This window comes from Hyaena hyaena, unplaced genomic scaffold (genome assembly GCF_003009895.1).
Source record: "Hyaena hyaena isolate Hyena2069 unplaced genomic scaffold, ASM300989v1 scaffold_78, whole genome shotgun sequence".
Taxonomy (NCBI): Eukaryota; Metazoa; Chordata; class Mammalia; order Carnivora; family Hyaenidae; genus Hyaena; species Hyaena hyaena.
In genome coordinates this window covers 1,792,923-1,811,324 of record NW_024080710.1, presented here as the reverse complement: position 1 = coordinate 1,811,324, position 18,402 = coordinate 1,792,923, and the positions used below count along the sequence as shown (strand labels likewise).

At 44.5% G+C, this 18,402-nt stretch overlaps 1 protein-coding gene across 6 annotated transcripts in view; it reads left to right on the top strand.

The window, feature by feature from the left end:
• The window catches only part of WDFY4 (WDFY family member 4), a 292,803-nt gene that overhangs the window by 95,088 nt on the left and 179,313 nt on the right, over positions 1-18,402 (top strand). For all 6 annotated transcript variants that reach the window (XM_039233715.1, XM_039233714.1, XM_039233716.1 and 3 more), the window contains 7 exons: positions 4-225; positions 453-631; positions 6,862-7,093; positions 8,417-8,562; positions 9,594-9,705; positions 10,395-10,585; positions 17,233-17,385. In XM_039233715.1, coding sequence (XP_039089646.1) covers positions 4-225; positions 453-631; positions 6,862-7,093; positions 8,417-8,562; positions 9,594-9,705; positions 10,395-10,585; positions 17,233-17,385 — 1,235 coding nt within the window. The remainder of the gene's footprint in view (positions 1-3; positions 226-452; positions 632-6,861; positions 7,094-8,416; positions 8,563-9,593; positions 9,706-10,394; positions 10,586-17,232; positions 17,386-18,402) is intronic.

Sequence of the window (18,402 nt, the reverse complement as noted above, 5' to 3'; positions counted from 1 at the left end):
CAGGTGCTGCCAGATCATTCCCTCCGCTTGGGGGCCTGACCTTCTGCTGCTGGTTCCTGATCAGCAAGCACAGCACAGTCACTGAGGGCCACCCTCTGCGCTTCCTAACCCTGGTGCGTCACCTGGCCAGGACTGAGCAACCCTTCATCTGCTTCTCTGTCAGCCTGTGCCCGGACGACCTCTCCTTAGTTGTGTCTACGGAAGAAAAAGAGTTTCAGCCCCTGGGTAAGGTGTTGGGAGCTGTTTTCACCTTCACTTGGTGGGGAATGGGGCTAAGTCAGCAGCTCTTGGCGTAAGAGCCCAGGAGCCTAACCCTCCTTCGGGCTGGTCCAGGTTGGTGGCTGGTGGCTGTTGTAGGCTCTGCCATTTAGAGCTCAGCCTGGCTATCTAAGCTCATCCCTCTGTGATGGATTGCTGCGGCATGTGGGTGTCATGTTTGTGTTCTCTTGCAGATGTCATGGAACTCGAGGATGATCCTGAGCCTTCTGCTGGTCGCCAGCTTCGGGTCCGGTGTGGCCAGCTGCTGGCGTGTGCTCAGTGGCACCACCTGGCTGTGGTTGTCACCAAGGAGATGAAAAGGAATTGTACTGTTTCCACCTATCTGGATGGACAGATCATTGGCTCGGCCAAGGTGAGCTAGTTGCCCCAAGCACCACTGGCCCCACCAGGCTTTCCTGGCCGCACCACTCTGGAGTGGCCTCAGGTCAGTTCTTTGTTTCCCATTGGTGGAGGGGTCGGTCTCTAATGAAACTCATCTTTGGTGCCCAGTACACTTGGCTGAGCTCAAGCATGAGAGCCCCCCTCCCCCCAAAAAGCAATAAGACAACAATCCTTCAGAAAGTGGAATGAAAGTCACACAACCAGAACAGAAGGTGAGCCGTGGAAATCAGAATAGTCATAAAAGAATACAAATTCCTAGAGTGAACAAGACTTTTCACAGTTTAAGTTGTGGATTCCCCAGGAATGTCTGCGTGGGGTCTGAGGTTCAATTTTTCTAAGACGCTTTCTGGGGAATCTAATACAACTGTCAGCACAGTACACTTGGGGTCAGACATCAGAGCCTTCAGAGATGCCAACAGCCCTTGCCAGATTTCCAGCAACGGTGATGAGGAAAGGATGGTTCCCTGCATAGAAAAAGCAATGGAATGTGAACACATAACTGGAAGAAGTGTCTCATCACTGCCATGTAGAGTCACCTGAAGTCCTGAGGCATAAGGAAGAGGAAGCTGGGTGATGAGGGACATGGTAGGTGTGCTCCAGCCTCCACAGTCAGAGCTCCTCGAAGAAGCCAGAGAGAGAGCCCAGAAGACAACAGAGGGCAAATGCAGCCAGAATTTCACTCAGGTTCCAGTGAAAGAATCTCAACCTAGGCTGCATTCTAGAATCACCTGGAAAGTATTTTTAAATTGTTCAGGCTGCTCCTAAGATCAGTCATAACAGAATCTCTGTGTGTGGGGTAATTTGGTAATGCTTTCAGAGCTTCTCAGATGATTTTAACATTTAGCCACAATAGAGGACCTTAGATTAATAGGTTTCTCATTTCAATAGTTTGAAATTTGGGGCTTGATAATTCTTTGTTGTAGGGGCCCATTCTATGTATAGTATGATACTTAGCAGCATCTGCGGCTTCCCTAGATGCCATCACATCTCTCTCTCCCCAGTTGCCACCAAAACTGTCTCCAGACATTTACAAATGCCCCCAAATCACCCCATGTTGAGAATCATTAAGGAAGAACAACTTAAATTTGATACAACACCTAAAGATGAATTCAGTGCTATTGTCAGGTACAATCGTCTTATCAAAAAAGACAGTGGTAACCAGATTCAGCAGGAACATAACAAAAATTGGTCTTTCAAAACAAGAAGTTAAATCTTTTCTCCAATCATTGACAATACTGGCCCTTCTTTCCTTCCTTCCTTTCTTTTTTCTTCCTCCCTCCCTTCCCTCCTTCCTTCCTTCCTTCCTCCTTCTCTCCCTCCCTCCCTCCCTCCCTCCCTTCCTTCCTTCCTTCCTTCCTTCCTTCCTTCCTTCCTTCCTTCCTTCCTTCCTTCCATTCTTCCTTTTTTCATTCATCTGTTCATTCATTTGTTCATTCCTTCCTTCCTTCCTGTCTCTCTCCCTCCCTCCTTCCCTTTCTCCCTCCTTCCCCCCTTTCCTTCTTCCCTTCCTTCCTTCCTTCCTTCTATCTTTTCTTCCTTTTTTTATTCTTCTGTTCATTCATTCGTTTGTTCATTCCTTCCTTCCTCCTACCCTTCCTCCCTCCTTTCCTCTTTCCCTCATTAAATCTTTTTGAGTACCTATTCTGTGTTGGGAACTGTTTTAGTTGCTAGGAATTGTCAGCAACCACCAATCATTACCTTCGGGAAAGTGCATATAGTACAGAAAGAAGTTAGATTTATTAAGCTTGATGTAGCAAGACACTCTACTCCATGGGGTAACAAGGACTTGGAATGAGCACAGATAGGATTTGGGCTTATTTAAGGTGATTTGGGGGAGGGTTCCAAGAAGTGGAGGTTGGTCTGTTCTCAATTGGGTGCCATCAGAAAGAGAGGGAATTTGATGTCCGTGCATATTCAGAACTTGTATCCAGGAGGTAGGAATAATGGAGCAAGTTAGAGTTGTTCTTGGAGAGAGAGCCATAGTCACTCACATTAGCCAGGATGGGAGGGTGGTTACTTTTGTGGTTGCAGAGTGTCTTTGTTATTATCTGTTCTGGCATGATTATAGAGGAGGCTCCTCCAGCCTTCTTTTGCAAAACATGTTGGTATTCTGTCTTGTGTTACAGAATAGGTTGGTATTCTGTGAAATAGTTCATGTATTTTGAGGCTAAGAGGCAAGTCCTACTGATGTTCAGACTACCCACACCTAACACGGGGGCAGGCATATGGTAACCATGCAATAAATACTTGATGAATTGCATTGAATTTAAGGCCACAAGGAGGATCACGGACTGGACGATAGTGATGTTGAGTGAACTGGTTCATGGATGAACATTTTGCCTCACGGGACCACCTAAACCAGAGCCAGTCAAGAAGAAGGTTGGCAGTAGTGTGATGTCACGGGGATAGGCCAAAATACGTGGGGAATGACCAAGGTTTGAGTCAGATAGAGTTGACTTTCCAAGATGATCTCAACAAGTTGGTTCAGGATCAGCAAATGAAATTCAACTTGGGTAAACATGAAGGCCTGTGTTTAGATGCAGACATCTGCTGGGAATAAGATGAGAGACCTTAGGTTAGGGATGACCCAGCTTAAGGACAGTTCTCTAATGTTAGAGCCTTTATTTTAATTTCCAAGGTAAGCTAAGTTAAATTTAGAAATGTGGGGAGTATTTCAATAGCCTGAATTGAGCAAAACGAGCAATTTAAGACATCTTATGTTTGTAAATCAATTGGAATGGTGCTGTGAGTAAATGCACTAGGAATTTGGGAGAAAAGGCAAGCTGGATTGCAGGGGTGGGGCAGAGCTTGAGGGGGGAGAGAGAGAAGTCCCTACCTGAGAGAGGGGAAAGGAGACAGAGAGCAGCACAGTGGACTTTACTCTAGGCAGGGCTGGTGACTGAAAACCTGGTTTGTTTTTGTTTGAAAGACTCATTTAATTGGGTAGGGAATAAAATAATACTTCTGAAATTATGTGACCTCTCATTTGAAAAATATATATATTTATATACATAAGTATGGATATGGTGACTTTATAGTCATTATAAAAAGTAATATAAACACATTTTGAAATAACTTAAAAATAGAGCAAAGAAGAAAAAAATGCCTGCATTCTTTCTATCTTAAACATAGTTTGTAATTTCTTTCAGTTTTTTCCCTTTAAAAAAGTAGTTGCAACTTTATTGTATAGCAAATGTTTTATATTATTTAGTTAATTTTAACTATTAGTTAAAAAGTCTATACTGACCTAAGCTTTGAAATTATCATTTTAGGGGTGCCTGGGTGGCTAGGTCAGTTAAGGGCCAACTTTGGCTCAGGTCATGATCTCATGGCTTGTGAGTTTGAGTCCCACGTCGTGCTGACAGCTCAGAGCCTGGATTCTGCTTGGGATCTTTGTCTCCCTCTTTCTCTGCCCCTCCCCAACTCATGCTCTGTCTCTCTCTCAAATATAAATAAATATTAAAAAACAAAAAAATTAAAAAGAGAAATTATCATTTTAAAATTTGTGATACTCTGTTAACTATTTTTCTTTTCTTTTATTGAAATTTTTATTGATATAATTATAAACTAAAATGTTGTTGTAAGAAACAATAGCAAGGAACCCTGTGTACCTTTTACCTATTTTTCCCCTACAGGATTTTGTATGAATTCAAGTCTGCATTTCTCTGGGATCAATGCCTAAGAGTTCAACTGCTGGGCCATAGAGTATTGTGTGTTTACTTTTTATAAGAAACAGCCAAATCGTTTTCCCAGAGTGACTGTACCGTTTCACATCTCCCCCCAGTGATAGATGAATAATCCAGTTTCTCTGTATTTGCAAGGGTCACCGGTTTTCACATTAGCCACTCTGATAGGTGTGTAGTGATACTGTGGTTTTAATTTGCACTTTTTTACTGGCTACTGAGATTAAAACCCTTCTCAAGCACTTATTTGCCATCTGTATAACCTCTTAAGTGATGTCTTTGCACGTCCTGTATCCATTTTCTAATTGGATTGTTTTTTTCCTCTGGAGTTTTAGGGATTTTCTATATATTCTAGATATTAGTCCTTTGATGTGTGATTTGCAAAGAATTTCTCCTAGTCTGTAACTTGTCTTCCATCTTCTTTTGCATAGGAATTTGCAGAACTAAAGTTTTTAGTTTGATGAAGCATTCATCAAATTTTCATCAGATTTTCCTCTTATAACTCAGGCTTTTGGTGTCAACTCTAGGAACTTTTGCCTAGACCTAGATCCTGAAGATTTTCTTCTGTTTTTTTTTTTGTAGAAGTTTTTTAGATTTACATTTAAGTTCGTGATCTATCGTGAGTTGGCTTTTGTAGGAGGTGTGACGTTTAGGTTGAAGTTCATTTCTTTGTGGATGTCTAGTTGTTCCAGCAACATTGGTCAAAGAGGCTAGCCTTCTTCCAGTGAATTGCTTCTGAGACCTCATCAAAAATCAGTGGGGTGGGGTGCTTGAGTGGCTCAGTCGGTTGAGCATCCAACTTTGGCTCCGGTCATGATCTCATGGTTCGTGAGTTTGAGCCCCACATCAGTCTCTGTGCTGAATGCTTGCTCAGAGCCTGGAGCCTGTTTTGGATTCTGTGTCTCCTTCTCTCTCTGCTCCTCCCCCGCTCATGCTCTGTCTCACTCTGTCTCTCAAAAATAAATAAATGTGAAAAAAAAATCAGTGGGGCACATTTGTAAGGGTTTATTTCCAGATTCTATATTCTGTTCTACTGATCTATGTGACTCTACCAAAAGAGCCTATACCAATAGCTCTACCAACACCACACTATCTTAATTCTTATAGCTATGTAATAAGGTAAGCTGTGTAATAATATTGGTAGAGCTGTGCCTCCCACTTAATTCTTCTCTTTCAAAAAATGATACAAACATTCTTCTGTTTTGAAAAAAAAGAACTAAGCTATTTGTTTAAGCTTGTCTTCAAATATAAATTTTAGAATTAACTTGTCTGTGTCTACAAAAGACCTTCTGACATTTTGACAGGAACTGCTTTAAATCTATAGATCATTATGAGGAGAAATGATATTTTTGCTATGTTGAGTTTTGCCATCGAGAAACATGGTATGTCTCTCCATTTATATAGGTCTCCTTTGATTTCTTTCATCATCCTTTCTGAATTTTTACCATATGGAATTCATACATGTTTTATTAGATATTTTATTTTCTTTTGAGCAATTGTAAATGATAGTATTTAAAATTTTTTTTAATATTTAATTTTGAGAGAGACAGAGACAGAGCATGAGTAGGGGAGGGGCAGGGAGAGAGGGAGACACAGAATCCCAAGCAGGCTCCAGGCTCTGAGCTGTTAACACAGAGCCTGATGCAGTGCTTGAACTCACGAACCGCAAGATCATGCCCTGAGCTGAAGTCAAGACGCTTAACCGACTGAACCACCCAGGTGCCCCTAAATGATAGTGTTTTTAATTTTATTGTTTTATTATTATTTTTTTTAATGTTTTATTTATTTCTAGGAGAGAGGGAGAGAGAGAGACAGTGTGAGCCGGGAAGGGTCAGAGAGAGAGGGAGTCACAGACTGAAACAGGCTCCAGGCTCTGAGCTGGCAGTCAGCACAGAGCCCGACGTGGGGCTCGAACCCACGAACCGTGAGATCATGACTGAAGTGAAAGTCGGACACTCAACCGACTAAGCCACCCAGGCACCCCTTTAATCTTAGTTTCTGAATGCTTGTTGTTGACCTGTAGAATGTGATTGATTTTTGTGTGTTGATCATCTGTCCTGTGACCTCGCTGAACTTGCTTATTAGTTCTAGGCATTTTTGTTTTGTAGATTCCTTGGAATTTCCCACATGGACATGTCATCTGCAAATAGAGATAATTTTATTTCTTCCTTTCCAATTGGATATGCCTGTAATTATTTTAGTACATAAAACTTAATGGATGTGCCAATACTGGACATTTAGTGGAATGGCTGGAATAAAAAAGATAAACATTTTAGTGGCTCTTAATATTCCTTATTAAATTTGTCTCCAAAGGCATAGTGTCAGTTTTTCACTCCCACTAGCATTTTGTGAGCGGTTTTACTGCATTTTTTTCAGCTTTGAGAGTGAACTTTTTAATGTTTGTAGATAAAATAAGCTTGTACTTTGAGAGAATAAGGTATATCATTTTATCTCCATAGGTGTTTATTTGATTAATTTGAGGTTAAATCTCTCTCTTTCTACCTTTCAATTTTGACAGATGTTGTATATTCAGGCCTTGCCAGGGACTTTCCTTTCAATGGATCCATCTTCATTTGTGGATGTTTATGGCTATATCTCTACCCCTCGAGTTTGGAAACAAAAGTCATCATTAATATGGCGTCTTGGACCTACATACCTCTTTGAAGAAGCCATCTCGATGGACACTCTGGAAGTTATTAACAAACTTGGCCCAAGATATTGTGGCAACTTCCAAGCTGTGCATGCCCAAGGTATGGAGTGTTTTGATGTATCATGATCTTGCTGATAGTATTTTTTTTAAATGGACATCCAGTTATTTATAGCTTATTTATAAAGAATAAACTCAGTGTAGGTCAGTCATTAGGGAAGACCTCTGTAATTGAATCATTATAAATTTACAACCCAACAGAAAATGTCACAGAAAAGGAAATGACAATATCCTTTAAATTTTGTCTAAAGCACAAATGGAACTCCGAAGCACACAATGAAGGAGAATAGATAGGCAGTACCATCAGCAAAGAAAGAGAGAAGAGAATGAGATAAATAAGTTACATTCCTTTTAATGAAGAAGCTTTTTAACTAAAGCATACTGTTATCTTCAATTATTAAACAGGCAGACAAACACATCCACATTTTCATTATTGATTGCTGCCTGTTCAAGCAGGGAGTACTGCTCTTTGTGCTCTGTCAAGTCAAGGGGGTCAGCTCCCATCTGGAAAGAATGATGAATGAATTTATGTACAGAAGCCTTGTGCATTGTGAAGGGCGACTGAGCACTGTTGAGTGTTTCTGTCTCCAGGCCCCATGTCTTCTTCAAGCTTCCATTTCCTCTGGCAAATGGCACTGGCCAGAGCCATGCGATGAGGTCAGGTCTAGAGCCAAAATTTTGCCGACTGGTTATTCAGACCATGCCACTCGAGGAGTATGTGTGGTTCTTGACCCAGGGACCAAGGTGCTCATTCCAAGTGAAAGGTTGTCCATGCCATGTAGCTCATTGAAAATCTTAGGGCTTTCAGCCCAGTTGATTTCTTTTCTTTTCTTGTTTTAAATATTTATTTCTTTATTTGGAGAGAGAGAGAGAGCAAGTGGGGGAAAGGGAGAGACATTCCCAAGCAGGCTCTGCAGAGCCTGATGCAGGGCTTGATCCCATGAGCCATGAGATCATGACCTCAGCCAAAACCAAGAGCCAGACATTTAACTGACTGAACCACCTTGGTGTCCTCATTTCTTTTTTTGTAAGTCAGCTTTCTTATCACTTAGCATTTTGGTTTTGGGGGGTGAGGTTACAGCATATCCTTGGTAGATGTGTCAAGCTCTAGTGATTTCACACCTTGAATGCCTCTATTTTATATTAGGGTTAATCTTATGAGATTTTTCCACAGTTTTCTAGAAGTGTCAGAGAAGCACAGGTCGGGGGAAAGGTGACATAAACATACACCATACAAACATCCAATGTAAAAACATAAAATAGTCTCTCAGTGATGACTTCATCATGTAGCCATAGATATTTGTCTTACTAAAGTTGAACTTTCTTTTCCATAACGTGAGAGATGATCAAAGATGTGTTGTTTTAGGAGAGGACCTTGATACAGAAGCGACGCCCCTGCTTACAGAGGAAAAGATTTCCTTTGGCCTTCACATAGCCAGCTCGTCCATCACCAGTGTTACAGACATCAGAAACACTTACAATGAGGTGGACAGCCGCCTGATTGCCAAGGAGGTATACCTTCCACCTTCACCTGCTGCCCCTTTGGGAATCATGATCTCCTAGTGTGCTTTAGTTTTCAGTACTTAAGTGAACACCGATTCACACTGGTGCATGTGTAGACAGATACACACAGGCATGCTTCCCATCTCATTTGTTAAAATATCACAAGCCTCTTCACCCATTAGCATCCCCAAGACTGAACCTTTCATTTATAATTGCTCAGAGGAGAAGGTAGATGCTCTGTATTCTTCACTGTAGAGCAAGAACAAGTGGAATTTGAAAAACATTTGTGACACTGAAAACACTATTGAGCTTCCCTTTTTCTGGATGCAGCTGACCACGCCCCCAACTGCCAACACTGCAAATCGTTCTGTGGGTTGCCATGTTTATTTTAAAGAGCAAACTTGCAGAAGAGCAAGCCGACACGCTATTAGATGCCATGAAGACGCCGTTAGATGAACTATTTCCTAAGTTCTGCATAGAGTGCTCTTTTGCTGAATGCTGAGGAGCTTGAGCTGATGTGTTAACATTCTCTCCACCCTCATGAACAGAAGGCCATCCCCCTTCCCAAACGGGGGAGATCAGGGATTAGGGCTTGTTGAGCACATAGCTGTGCCTTCCCCACAGAGTACCCCAGATTCCCTCTGCCTGGCCCTCTGAGACTAGTGAGGCAAAGGTGGGCAGAGCCTGGACAACGTGGCCTGGGAAGGAGGCAGCCTGGCCTTCGTGGCACTGTTCCACCTCCACACGTCCCTGGGCCCACCTTGCCCTTCACTGTGATGTGTGGGATACCTTTGGCACAACGGCATAACCAAACTACTCCCACATGATTAAAGCGCAGCCTGGAAGGCAGGACACAGGAACCTGAAGCTTAGCTTCAGTCTCCCTGAACTTTGGTTCATCTATTATTTATCCACCCCCCTTCACTTACTGAGTGCCAACACAGGACCAGGCCTCGGACACCTCCCCTCCAGGACCTCATGAACAAAACCGCTTCCGTTTCAGGAAAGTTTCTTGGGACTAATTGTTGCCAATTTCTCTAGATGAACATTTCATCCCGTGACAACGCCATGCCTGTGTTCTTGCTAAGAAATTGTGCTGGCCACCTGTCGGGTTCCCTTCGAACCATTGGAGCCGTGGCTGTGGGCCACTTAGGTAAGTCAGGCCGTGCGCTTTTACTACTATTTGGGAAGATGTGTGTGCGTGGCTGTCATTGCTCGCACAGCCTGGAAGTCTGAGTGGCTCTCCGGTGAGGATGAGAGTTGGCGAGTCAGCCCTGTCAGAGTTGGCCTTCCACATCACCTAGAAGCCGGTTCACCTTGCTGCATCGGGAAGGTGCTAGTGGACTCAGCTACTAACGAGGCTGGCGTCTATGCACAATAGAGCCTAACTAGTGGGACTTTTGACAGAAGCAGTGGTTGCGGTTGTTTGGGTCAAAACAACAGCCAGTTACTATGGGTTGCCAAGAGCAAAGCAGGGGAGTAGCGAAGGCCCAATCTCACAGGATCTGGAGAGCAGGCGAGAGCCAGACGTGGTCAGAGTGACTGGGGGACTGAGGCTCGGAGGGCATGTGGCTAGTCCAGGACTCTGGACTGAGACAGAGATGGTGATCTGAAGTCCCCCAGGCTGTTTCAGCCTTCTGGTGACCCAGGAAGAACTCAGTGCAGGATCTCTCAGTGAGCTAGGACTTTTAAACCTTGCCTCCTTCCTCCTAGCCTGTCCCATGTGCCTGGATGCCTCTGCTATGAGTGGACAGTGGCACTGGCTGCCTTACAGGCTTCCAGGGGACTCGCCATTACCCCAAAGCTGCAGTCTATTGATTGAATGCCCTTTGCCCCACACAGGTGTAAGGGTGTTTCACTCCATCCCAGCAGCCAGCAGCCTAGACTTCATTGGTGGGCCCACCATCCTCCTGGGCCTCATTTCCTTAGCGACAGATGACCACACCATGTATGCAGCTGTGAAAGTCCTGCACTCTGTCCTGACCAGCAATGTCATGTGTGACCGCCTGATGCAGCACATCTCTGGGTACCAGGTAATTCCACCCTCCCAAGGGGCTGTCCTTCCCAGGGAGCAGGGAAGAGCTTCACTGGCCCTAGTGGACCTTTCCTCCATGGCAACTTCTAGAGAAGGGAAGCCAAGAGGGAAGGGTCTCGAGACTAGTGTCACCAGTACAGGAGGCCAAGGGATGGCCAGGCAGAGAGGAGCTCTGATTGGAATGAGGATGTTCATCTGTACATCTGTACCTTTCAATGAATTCAAGAATCACTGTGGTCCACCCACTTTGCACCTAACATGATGGTTAGGAGCCAAGTTGGAGGAACCAGGGTGCCGGGTTTGAATCCTACCTCTTCCTCAAACTTGCCATCTACCCTTGGATGAGTTAGTTACCCTCTTTGCCGCGGTTTCCTCACTTGTATGATATGGACTATCATAGCTCCTGTATCACGAGGTTGTAGTGAGGGATGAGGTGACTTCATTCAAGCAGAGGGCTTAGAATTATGTCTGCGCAGAATAAGGGCTCTGTACATGCCAGCCATCTTTAAGAGAGTTAAAGTTCTTAATCTCTTTGTGCCTCAGTTCCCCTAAGTGTACGGTGGGAATAATAACAGTACTTATTTTGTAGGGTTGTGATGATTAAGAGAATTAATATATGCTGAGTGTTTGGAAGAGTACCTGCTCAGAATGCCTCTGGTTTTTAGTGCTACGTATTATCATTAAAGTCACATAAGACATGTATATTACCCTATAGGACCTTCTTGCATGGCTGGAAAGAAATCACAAAGGGCAGAGCTAGTGTCAAAGTCTAGACAAGGTCACTGGGGTACAAGGGTCATGGTGGTTCCTCCTGGGTGCAACAGGGCTAAGAAAGAGCCTCCTTGTCTCTTTGGCCCCCAAGTTAGAACCTGAGAAGAAGGAAGCTTTGTGGTGTCACTTCAGGCACAGCCCCTCTTTCTTAGATTGCTGTCACAGCTGGGCAATGGCCCATTCCTTCTGCTTCTCCCTTGAATCTCATTGATACCAGTCCCAGTTCTACACTACAGACCTGATGATTCCTCTTTCTTGTGCAAACCTTTCAAAGGCACCCGGTCATGGATATAATATCCCAAACTCCTTATATTGGATTCTAAAGACTTTTTAAAAACCAGCCACTAACCTGTACTTCCAGCTCCATTTCCTGCCCAGCCAGCATACTTTCCTCCCAGAATACTGCATGGTCCTGGACTGCTAACCACATCATATTACTTTGTGTACTTGAGGCCTCGGCTTGGAGTACCATCTCCCTCTCTTCCTCAGGTATACACCTTCTTATCTTCCCAGGTCAAACTCAGATGGCAAAGAGGGTCTCTCCTCCAAACTCTGATCTGAATGTGAATGTATGGCCATCTCTTGACTGCCCTCAGCACTGTGCGTGTGCCCAGTCTAACAGCTCTTACCCGGCACTGTAATGATGACTCTGCACATCTGTGTAATTGTCTAAAGGCTTGGGTGTTTCTTATTCTTTGCTGTTACTAAGACCAAACAGATACTCAATCCATATTTTAATAATAAGTGAATGGACATGTCTAGGTTTATATTAAAACTCAAGAATTGGGGCTTTTGGTATATTAAAGGTTTTCTTTTTGATCATATTGTTAAAAGCAGTAGTGGTTGGATGTGTTCTACTTTAGCACACAGAGATTTGCTATGGCTTGAGATTTTGGTAATTATTGTGAGCATTTCCAAAAAGGTGTAAAGCAGTTTCTGCTCTTGTGGGTTTATCCAGAAGAATAAAAAAAGACAACCACCAAAATAACTTTAGTATAAATTAAATGCAACAAGTGTCTGAGGTTCTCTCCCAGAACTACCTACCGCGCTCTCTGTGGCTTGGGTGTTCTTCAGCCATTTTCCCAGAAACTCTGGGCTTATGGCGACCTGGAACCCTCACTCACACCCACTGTGGCCTCCTCACTGCTAAGTATAGGGCCTGGTGCACTGTGAATCCTCCATGTGTGTTTGTAATATGAACACAGTGCCTGGAGAGAGAGAATGTGCTACAGAGCTACAAAGGCAGCAAACCTCCCATGTGGGACTGGGCTACTTGAGTGTTTCAGGAAGAAAGAGGTGGTAAAGAGAAGGTGGCCCATGGATGGAGTCTGTTTACTCAGTTCACATTGACTGAGCAGCTCCTACGAGCTAGCACTGTGCTACGCAGCAGGAATATGGATGAATAAAATGGGTTTAGTCCCTCTGTGGAACTCATTATCTGTCTCTATTGGCTTGGGCTGTTATAGCAAAAATGCCATAGACTTGGTGGCTTCTAAACAACAGAAAGTTATTGTCATAGTTCTATAAGGTGGAAAGTCTAAGATCAAGGTACTGGCAGATTTGGTGTCTGGTGAAAGCCATTTCCTGGTTCATAGATGGCCATCTTTTCACTGTGTTCCCACATGGTGGGAGGGGTAAGGGAGCTCTCTGCTATCTCTTTTTTTGTAAGTTACATCCAAGTTAGTTAGCATATTGTGCAATAATGATTTTAGGAGTAGTGCTGTCTTTTTTTTAAAGTTTTATTTATTTTTGAGAGGGGGAGAGAGAGAGAGAGACAGACAGACAGAGATAGAGAGAGCTTGAATGCACAAGCAGAGGAAGAAAAGAGAGAGGGGGCAGAGGATCCAAAGCAGGCTCTGGACTGACAGTAGCAAGCTCAGTGTGGGGCTTGAACTCACAAACTTTGAGATCACAACCTGAGCTGAAGTTCAACACTCAGCTGACTGAGCCACCCAGACACCCTGGTCCGCAGTTTCGTTTACAAAGGCACCAGTCCCATTCATAAGGGCTCCATCCTCATGACTAATCACCTCTCACAGGCTCCACTTCCTAATTCCATCATATTGGGGATTGGGTTTCAACATATAAATGTTTTCTTTTTTGGGGGGGACACAAGCATTCACACTGTTAACACTGTCTAAGAAGATGGACAAAAAAGCATATTTTTGTGAGACAAAAATTCCCAAAGACTTTATTTGAGTAAAGAACCCATCAGATTCACAGATTTCTTGTACCTGTACAAACGAAGATGGAAGAGGGAAATCTAAAATGCTTCTCATGTCTTACAAAAGAAATATTGCAAATATTTTGTCTGCAAGGCATATCAGAAAGAAGGGCTGTACAGTGGTAGCGCAGGTGGGAAATGGCAGGTTTGAGTAAAGAAACAAGACTACTGTTACTATTACTATTTGCCTTCTCTGACCACTCTTTATAAAGAAAACCTCCATCCTATCTCATCTCTTTCTAGATACCTTTTCTCATTTTCTGTTTCTTCATAACCTGCATGCCCAAGATCTTTATATACTTGTCATGTCGGTAGTCTGTTTCGGCCCCTAGGTCCCAGGTAGATGTCCCATAAGAGCAGGATGGGGTCTGCTTGTTCACTGGTGCACCCTGAGAGCGTATGGTACGCAGTAGGTGCTCAACGAGGTTTTATGGAATGCATCTGTGAATGCAAATGAGGGTCTTCAATTAAATGGCTTGCTCAAGAGTGAATTTAATCATTTTTAGACTGTTACTCTATTCATTTGCTGGTTTGCTGATTGGACCTAAGAGCATGAAAGCATAAACCTCTCTCTGTGTTTTTTCTGTCAAAACTTGTCTATTATCCTCTTCTCAAATGAGGTGGCATCCAGGCAAGTTTTATAAGATGGATTTTCATAGCATGGGGAAGAAGGACAGTGTTCCAGACTAACATTAAGAGCACTTAAGGGATCCTGTTCAGGGACTCCATGCAGAGAGGAGGAAGGACAATGATGGGCCAGTACACAATAACCCGGATGGAGAGACAGACAATTACCAGAGCTCTGCTACTCCAAGGGGCATGGGTTTTATTTCGGAAGGGATGAGCAATCATAAGAAGGCTTGGAACAGGGAGAATGAAAGATTCATGCTTTAGAATGACCTTTGAAACCACAAGGAAGATAGGTCAAAGGGGTGAAAGTTGAACAGGGGACTGAGAGAGAATCCAGCCTGCTATGAGACTGCATTCCTGGCCTGGAAAGGGTCGGGGTCTTCGTGGGAAGTGTGGGTGGATAGCACTGGAAAGCAGCAGCCTGTGCTGTGTGTCCAGAGTGCTGAACACAGGAAGGAAAGAAGATATTTGGGACATGCTAAATCTGAAATGTCTGTATGACATCAGAGGTCAAATGTCGAGTGGGACAGATGGCTCTGGAGCTTAGAGGGGCAAGCTGGGCTAGAGGTATAAATGTGAGAGTCACCAATACCATCATGATGATATTTCACACAAGAGCATTTAAGAAATGGCCAAAGAGAAGGAGTAGGGAGAGAAGAGAAGAGAGCTGAGGAGAAAGCAATAAGGAGCTAGCCACGTACAGGCTGGAAATATGATCAAAACCCAACAAAGGAGATTGAGAAGCAGAGGGGAGAGAAACTGAAGAAAGTTTTGTTGAAGAATCTGAAAGAAGGCAGTGTTTCAAGAAGGCAGGTGGGATCAAACAACGCTAAGTGCTGCAAATAACAAAGCAAATAAGGACAGAGATGTCCCTGTTGGATTTGGCACCTGGAAGTCACTGGTGATCTTTCTAAGGTGGATGGACAGGTAGAGCCAGTAGCCATCTGAAGAGGGTTGAAGATGGAGGGTGAAGTGAGGACATGGGGCTAGAGTGTACCTATTAATGCTTTCTAGAAGTTGACCTATGAAGAGGAGTAGAGAAATGGAGTCCAAACTAGAAGGATTAGGACTTAAAGGAGGGCTCTTTTTTTAAAAAAAATTTAAAGGTTTTTATTTAGTTTTGAGAGAGAGAGAGAGAGAGAGAGAGAGAGTGAGTGAGTAGGATGGGGGAAGAGCAGAGATAGAGGGAGACACAGAATCCTCGAAGCAGGCTCTAGGCTCTGAGCCATCAGCACACAGCCTTGACATGGGGCTCAAACCATGAGATCATGACCTGAGATCAGGAACCCATGAGATCATGACCTGAGCCAAAGTCGGAAGCTTAACTGATTGAGCCATCCAGTCACTCCAAGGAGGGTTCTTTTCAAGGTGAGAAATACTAGAGCATTTTTGTTGATGGGAGGAAATGACAGAAGAGAGAAAGAGAGAGACGGATGAAGCTAGGAAAGAAGAGCTACCCCATGGAGCTTTGTTCTCGAGGAGGTGAGGGGTGGGTTCTAGAAGCCCTGCAGATGGAGACCCTACTTATGACAAGAGAGATGTAACACAGGCATCTGTAGTTCTGGTGTTGGCAGATGAGAGTGTTCGTGTCTGATGGGTTCTGTCTTCTCAACAGAGAAGGTTGGGAAGAGAGGAAAAGAGATGAAATTCTCATCTTTACGATGAAGAACACCAGCTTACTAGAAAATCAGAGTTGACCACCAGGCCAAATGAGGACTATTTTGGCATTTGACACTATTACTGCAAAGTGAAACCAGTCAGCCTGCATGTGTGATTTTTCCCAAGGAGCCTTCAGCCATCCTAATTATGTCTTAGTAGGGGAGTGGGGAGTGGTCGGATTTCAGATATATCCAAGAAGTGGCTGGAACAATCTGGAAAGATATTAAGTATTCACTGATCACAAGTGTCTTTAGCAGCTGGGCTGCTCTAACAGAATACCAAAGAGTGGGTGTCTTATAAACAACAGAAAGTTATTTCTCAGCATTCTGGAGGCTGGGAAGTCCAAGACCAGGGTCCCAGCATGGCCCCAGCATCCTCCTCTGGATTGCAGATAGCCAACTTCTCATTGGTCCTCACATGAGAGAGATCAGAGGGAGGAAGCGAGCTCTCTTGTGACTCTTAACAAGGGCACTAATCCCACCACGAGGCTCTGCCTTCATGACCCCTCTAATCCTAATTACCTCCCGTAGTACCCACCTCCAGATCACAGTTCCCTGAGGGACAGGGTTTCAACACATGAATTTGGGGAAGACACAAATGTACAGTCTATAACAGCAAGCAGGACTTCCTTTGGAGAGGATGTCTGGGAGGACAGGGCTGGGCAGTGTCAGATCCAGGCTTAGGGAACTTAGGGAACTGAGTTGTGGATGGAGTGAATGAGAACCCAGATGCCAGTAGATGACTAGGCAGCCTGACTTTTGTATAACTGAGGTCCACAGAGACACAGGGTTAGGTAGGATCCATCTCATTAGTCTCTGAGATGGGTGTGGGCCACAGGGACCCCAGCACCTCCGTCCTCATATGCAAGGTTGCATGTTGCTGCTTTCCTGGGCGTGGCACAGTAGAAAGGCCCATCGGGTGGCTGCAGCCTGAAGTGATGTTGGTGCAGCTGGGCTCAAGGGGAGGTGGTAGCTTCCTGGTGACACACCAACATTTGTGGGATGGCTATGAACGCAGGATCCAGTAAAGGAAAATGAGAAAGAACACACAGAAATGTAGGAGGAAACCAAGAGACAGTAGCATTCTGGAAACATGGCGGGGGATAGAATTTCAGGAAGAAGCAGGGGGTCCCTAGTGAGAGGTCAAGTCACACAAGTAGAAAAGTGGACACCAGTGGGGAAGCAGCCCCCGAAGTTGGTGTGTATTTTTCTTCTGGGAACATGGGGACGAGGGAGGCAGCACCAGAGAGCAGAGGGCCTTCAGCCCAGGCTCACCGCACGTGCTGGTGGGAACAAGCAGGTGAAGGAGAAAGGGGTTCTAGTGATGCACTCATGAGCAAACTGCTTTGTAAACTTTTTCAGATAATGGCTTTTCTCCTGAGGAAAAAGACTGCTCTCCTAAACCATCGGAGTTTTCAGCTCATCCTCTCCATTGCTGGCACTGCAGAACTGGGCTTCGGGTCATCTGTTGTCACCAATGTTGGTGTCTTTCAACACATCCTCTGCAATTTTGAGGTAAACTGGAGGTTGGTCATTAGCCCTGAAGGAGTGGGTGTGTGTGACAGTAAAGAAAGTCTGGGGCTTCCTCTACACTCAGCTGCTTGGCTTTCTCAATAGTCATGAGGGTCGGGTCGTGAGAAGGAAAACCTTAAAGGCTTTGGTGCCCAGAGGAGCCTCATTTCTAATTAAATCCTACCACAAATGGGCTTTGTGGCCTTGGGAAAGTCTCTTGATATCTCTGAGTTCTAGTCTTCTAGTGTGTGAAAGGGGAACTATCATCTCTCCCTCACAGGCCAGTGTGGGGGTCAAACCAGATAGTATCTGAGAAGAGATCTTAAAACTGTAGGTTTAAAAAACTTATATCCCAGTTCCTTTGAATGGTGCTTCACTGTTGACGGATGTTCTTTGAAAGGGCTGGCTGAGAGACCCTAAGAGCAGACCTGAGGCTAAGTGAGGAGGCCTTCACAGAACTTTGGGTGGAATGCTCCATTCTCAAAGCGCCATTTACTAAGTGCCCACTGGGGTCAGGCATTAGCCATGTTCTGGAGACTTGGTGATAACCAGGATCCGGCCTCTTCACACAGCTGTCTGGGCCCAGGTCAGGACCCTGTTGACACTACGATGTGCTATGTGCTAGGTGCCACTGAGAGACAGGCACAGGGCATCTGGGGAGTGGCATGAGAGCACAGCCAATCAGGTTTCCCGATCAGGGACTCTGGGGCCGAGTCTGGCAGAGTGCATTCAGTGGGGAACGTCCAGGTGGAGTGTACGCTGCTATTTGCACACAGGAGGGATGAGAACAACCACAGGGCTTTGAGAGCAGGTGGCTTGGACAGAGTCTGCAGGGAGACTTTTATTTGTCACAGGGAGAGGTGAGACTGGAGGGGGACACAAGACAGGCTGGAGAGGCTGGGCTGCAAGGATATGCGCTTTAGGCAATCCATGCTGGAGTCTGTGGAAGTATTTTAAAAATGGATATTTTTAATCTAAAAAAAATGACATCCTTATTGTAGAATACTTAAAATTACAGAA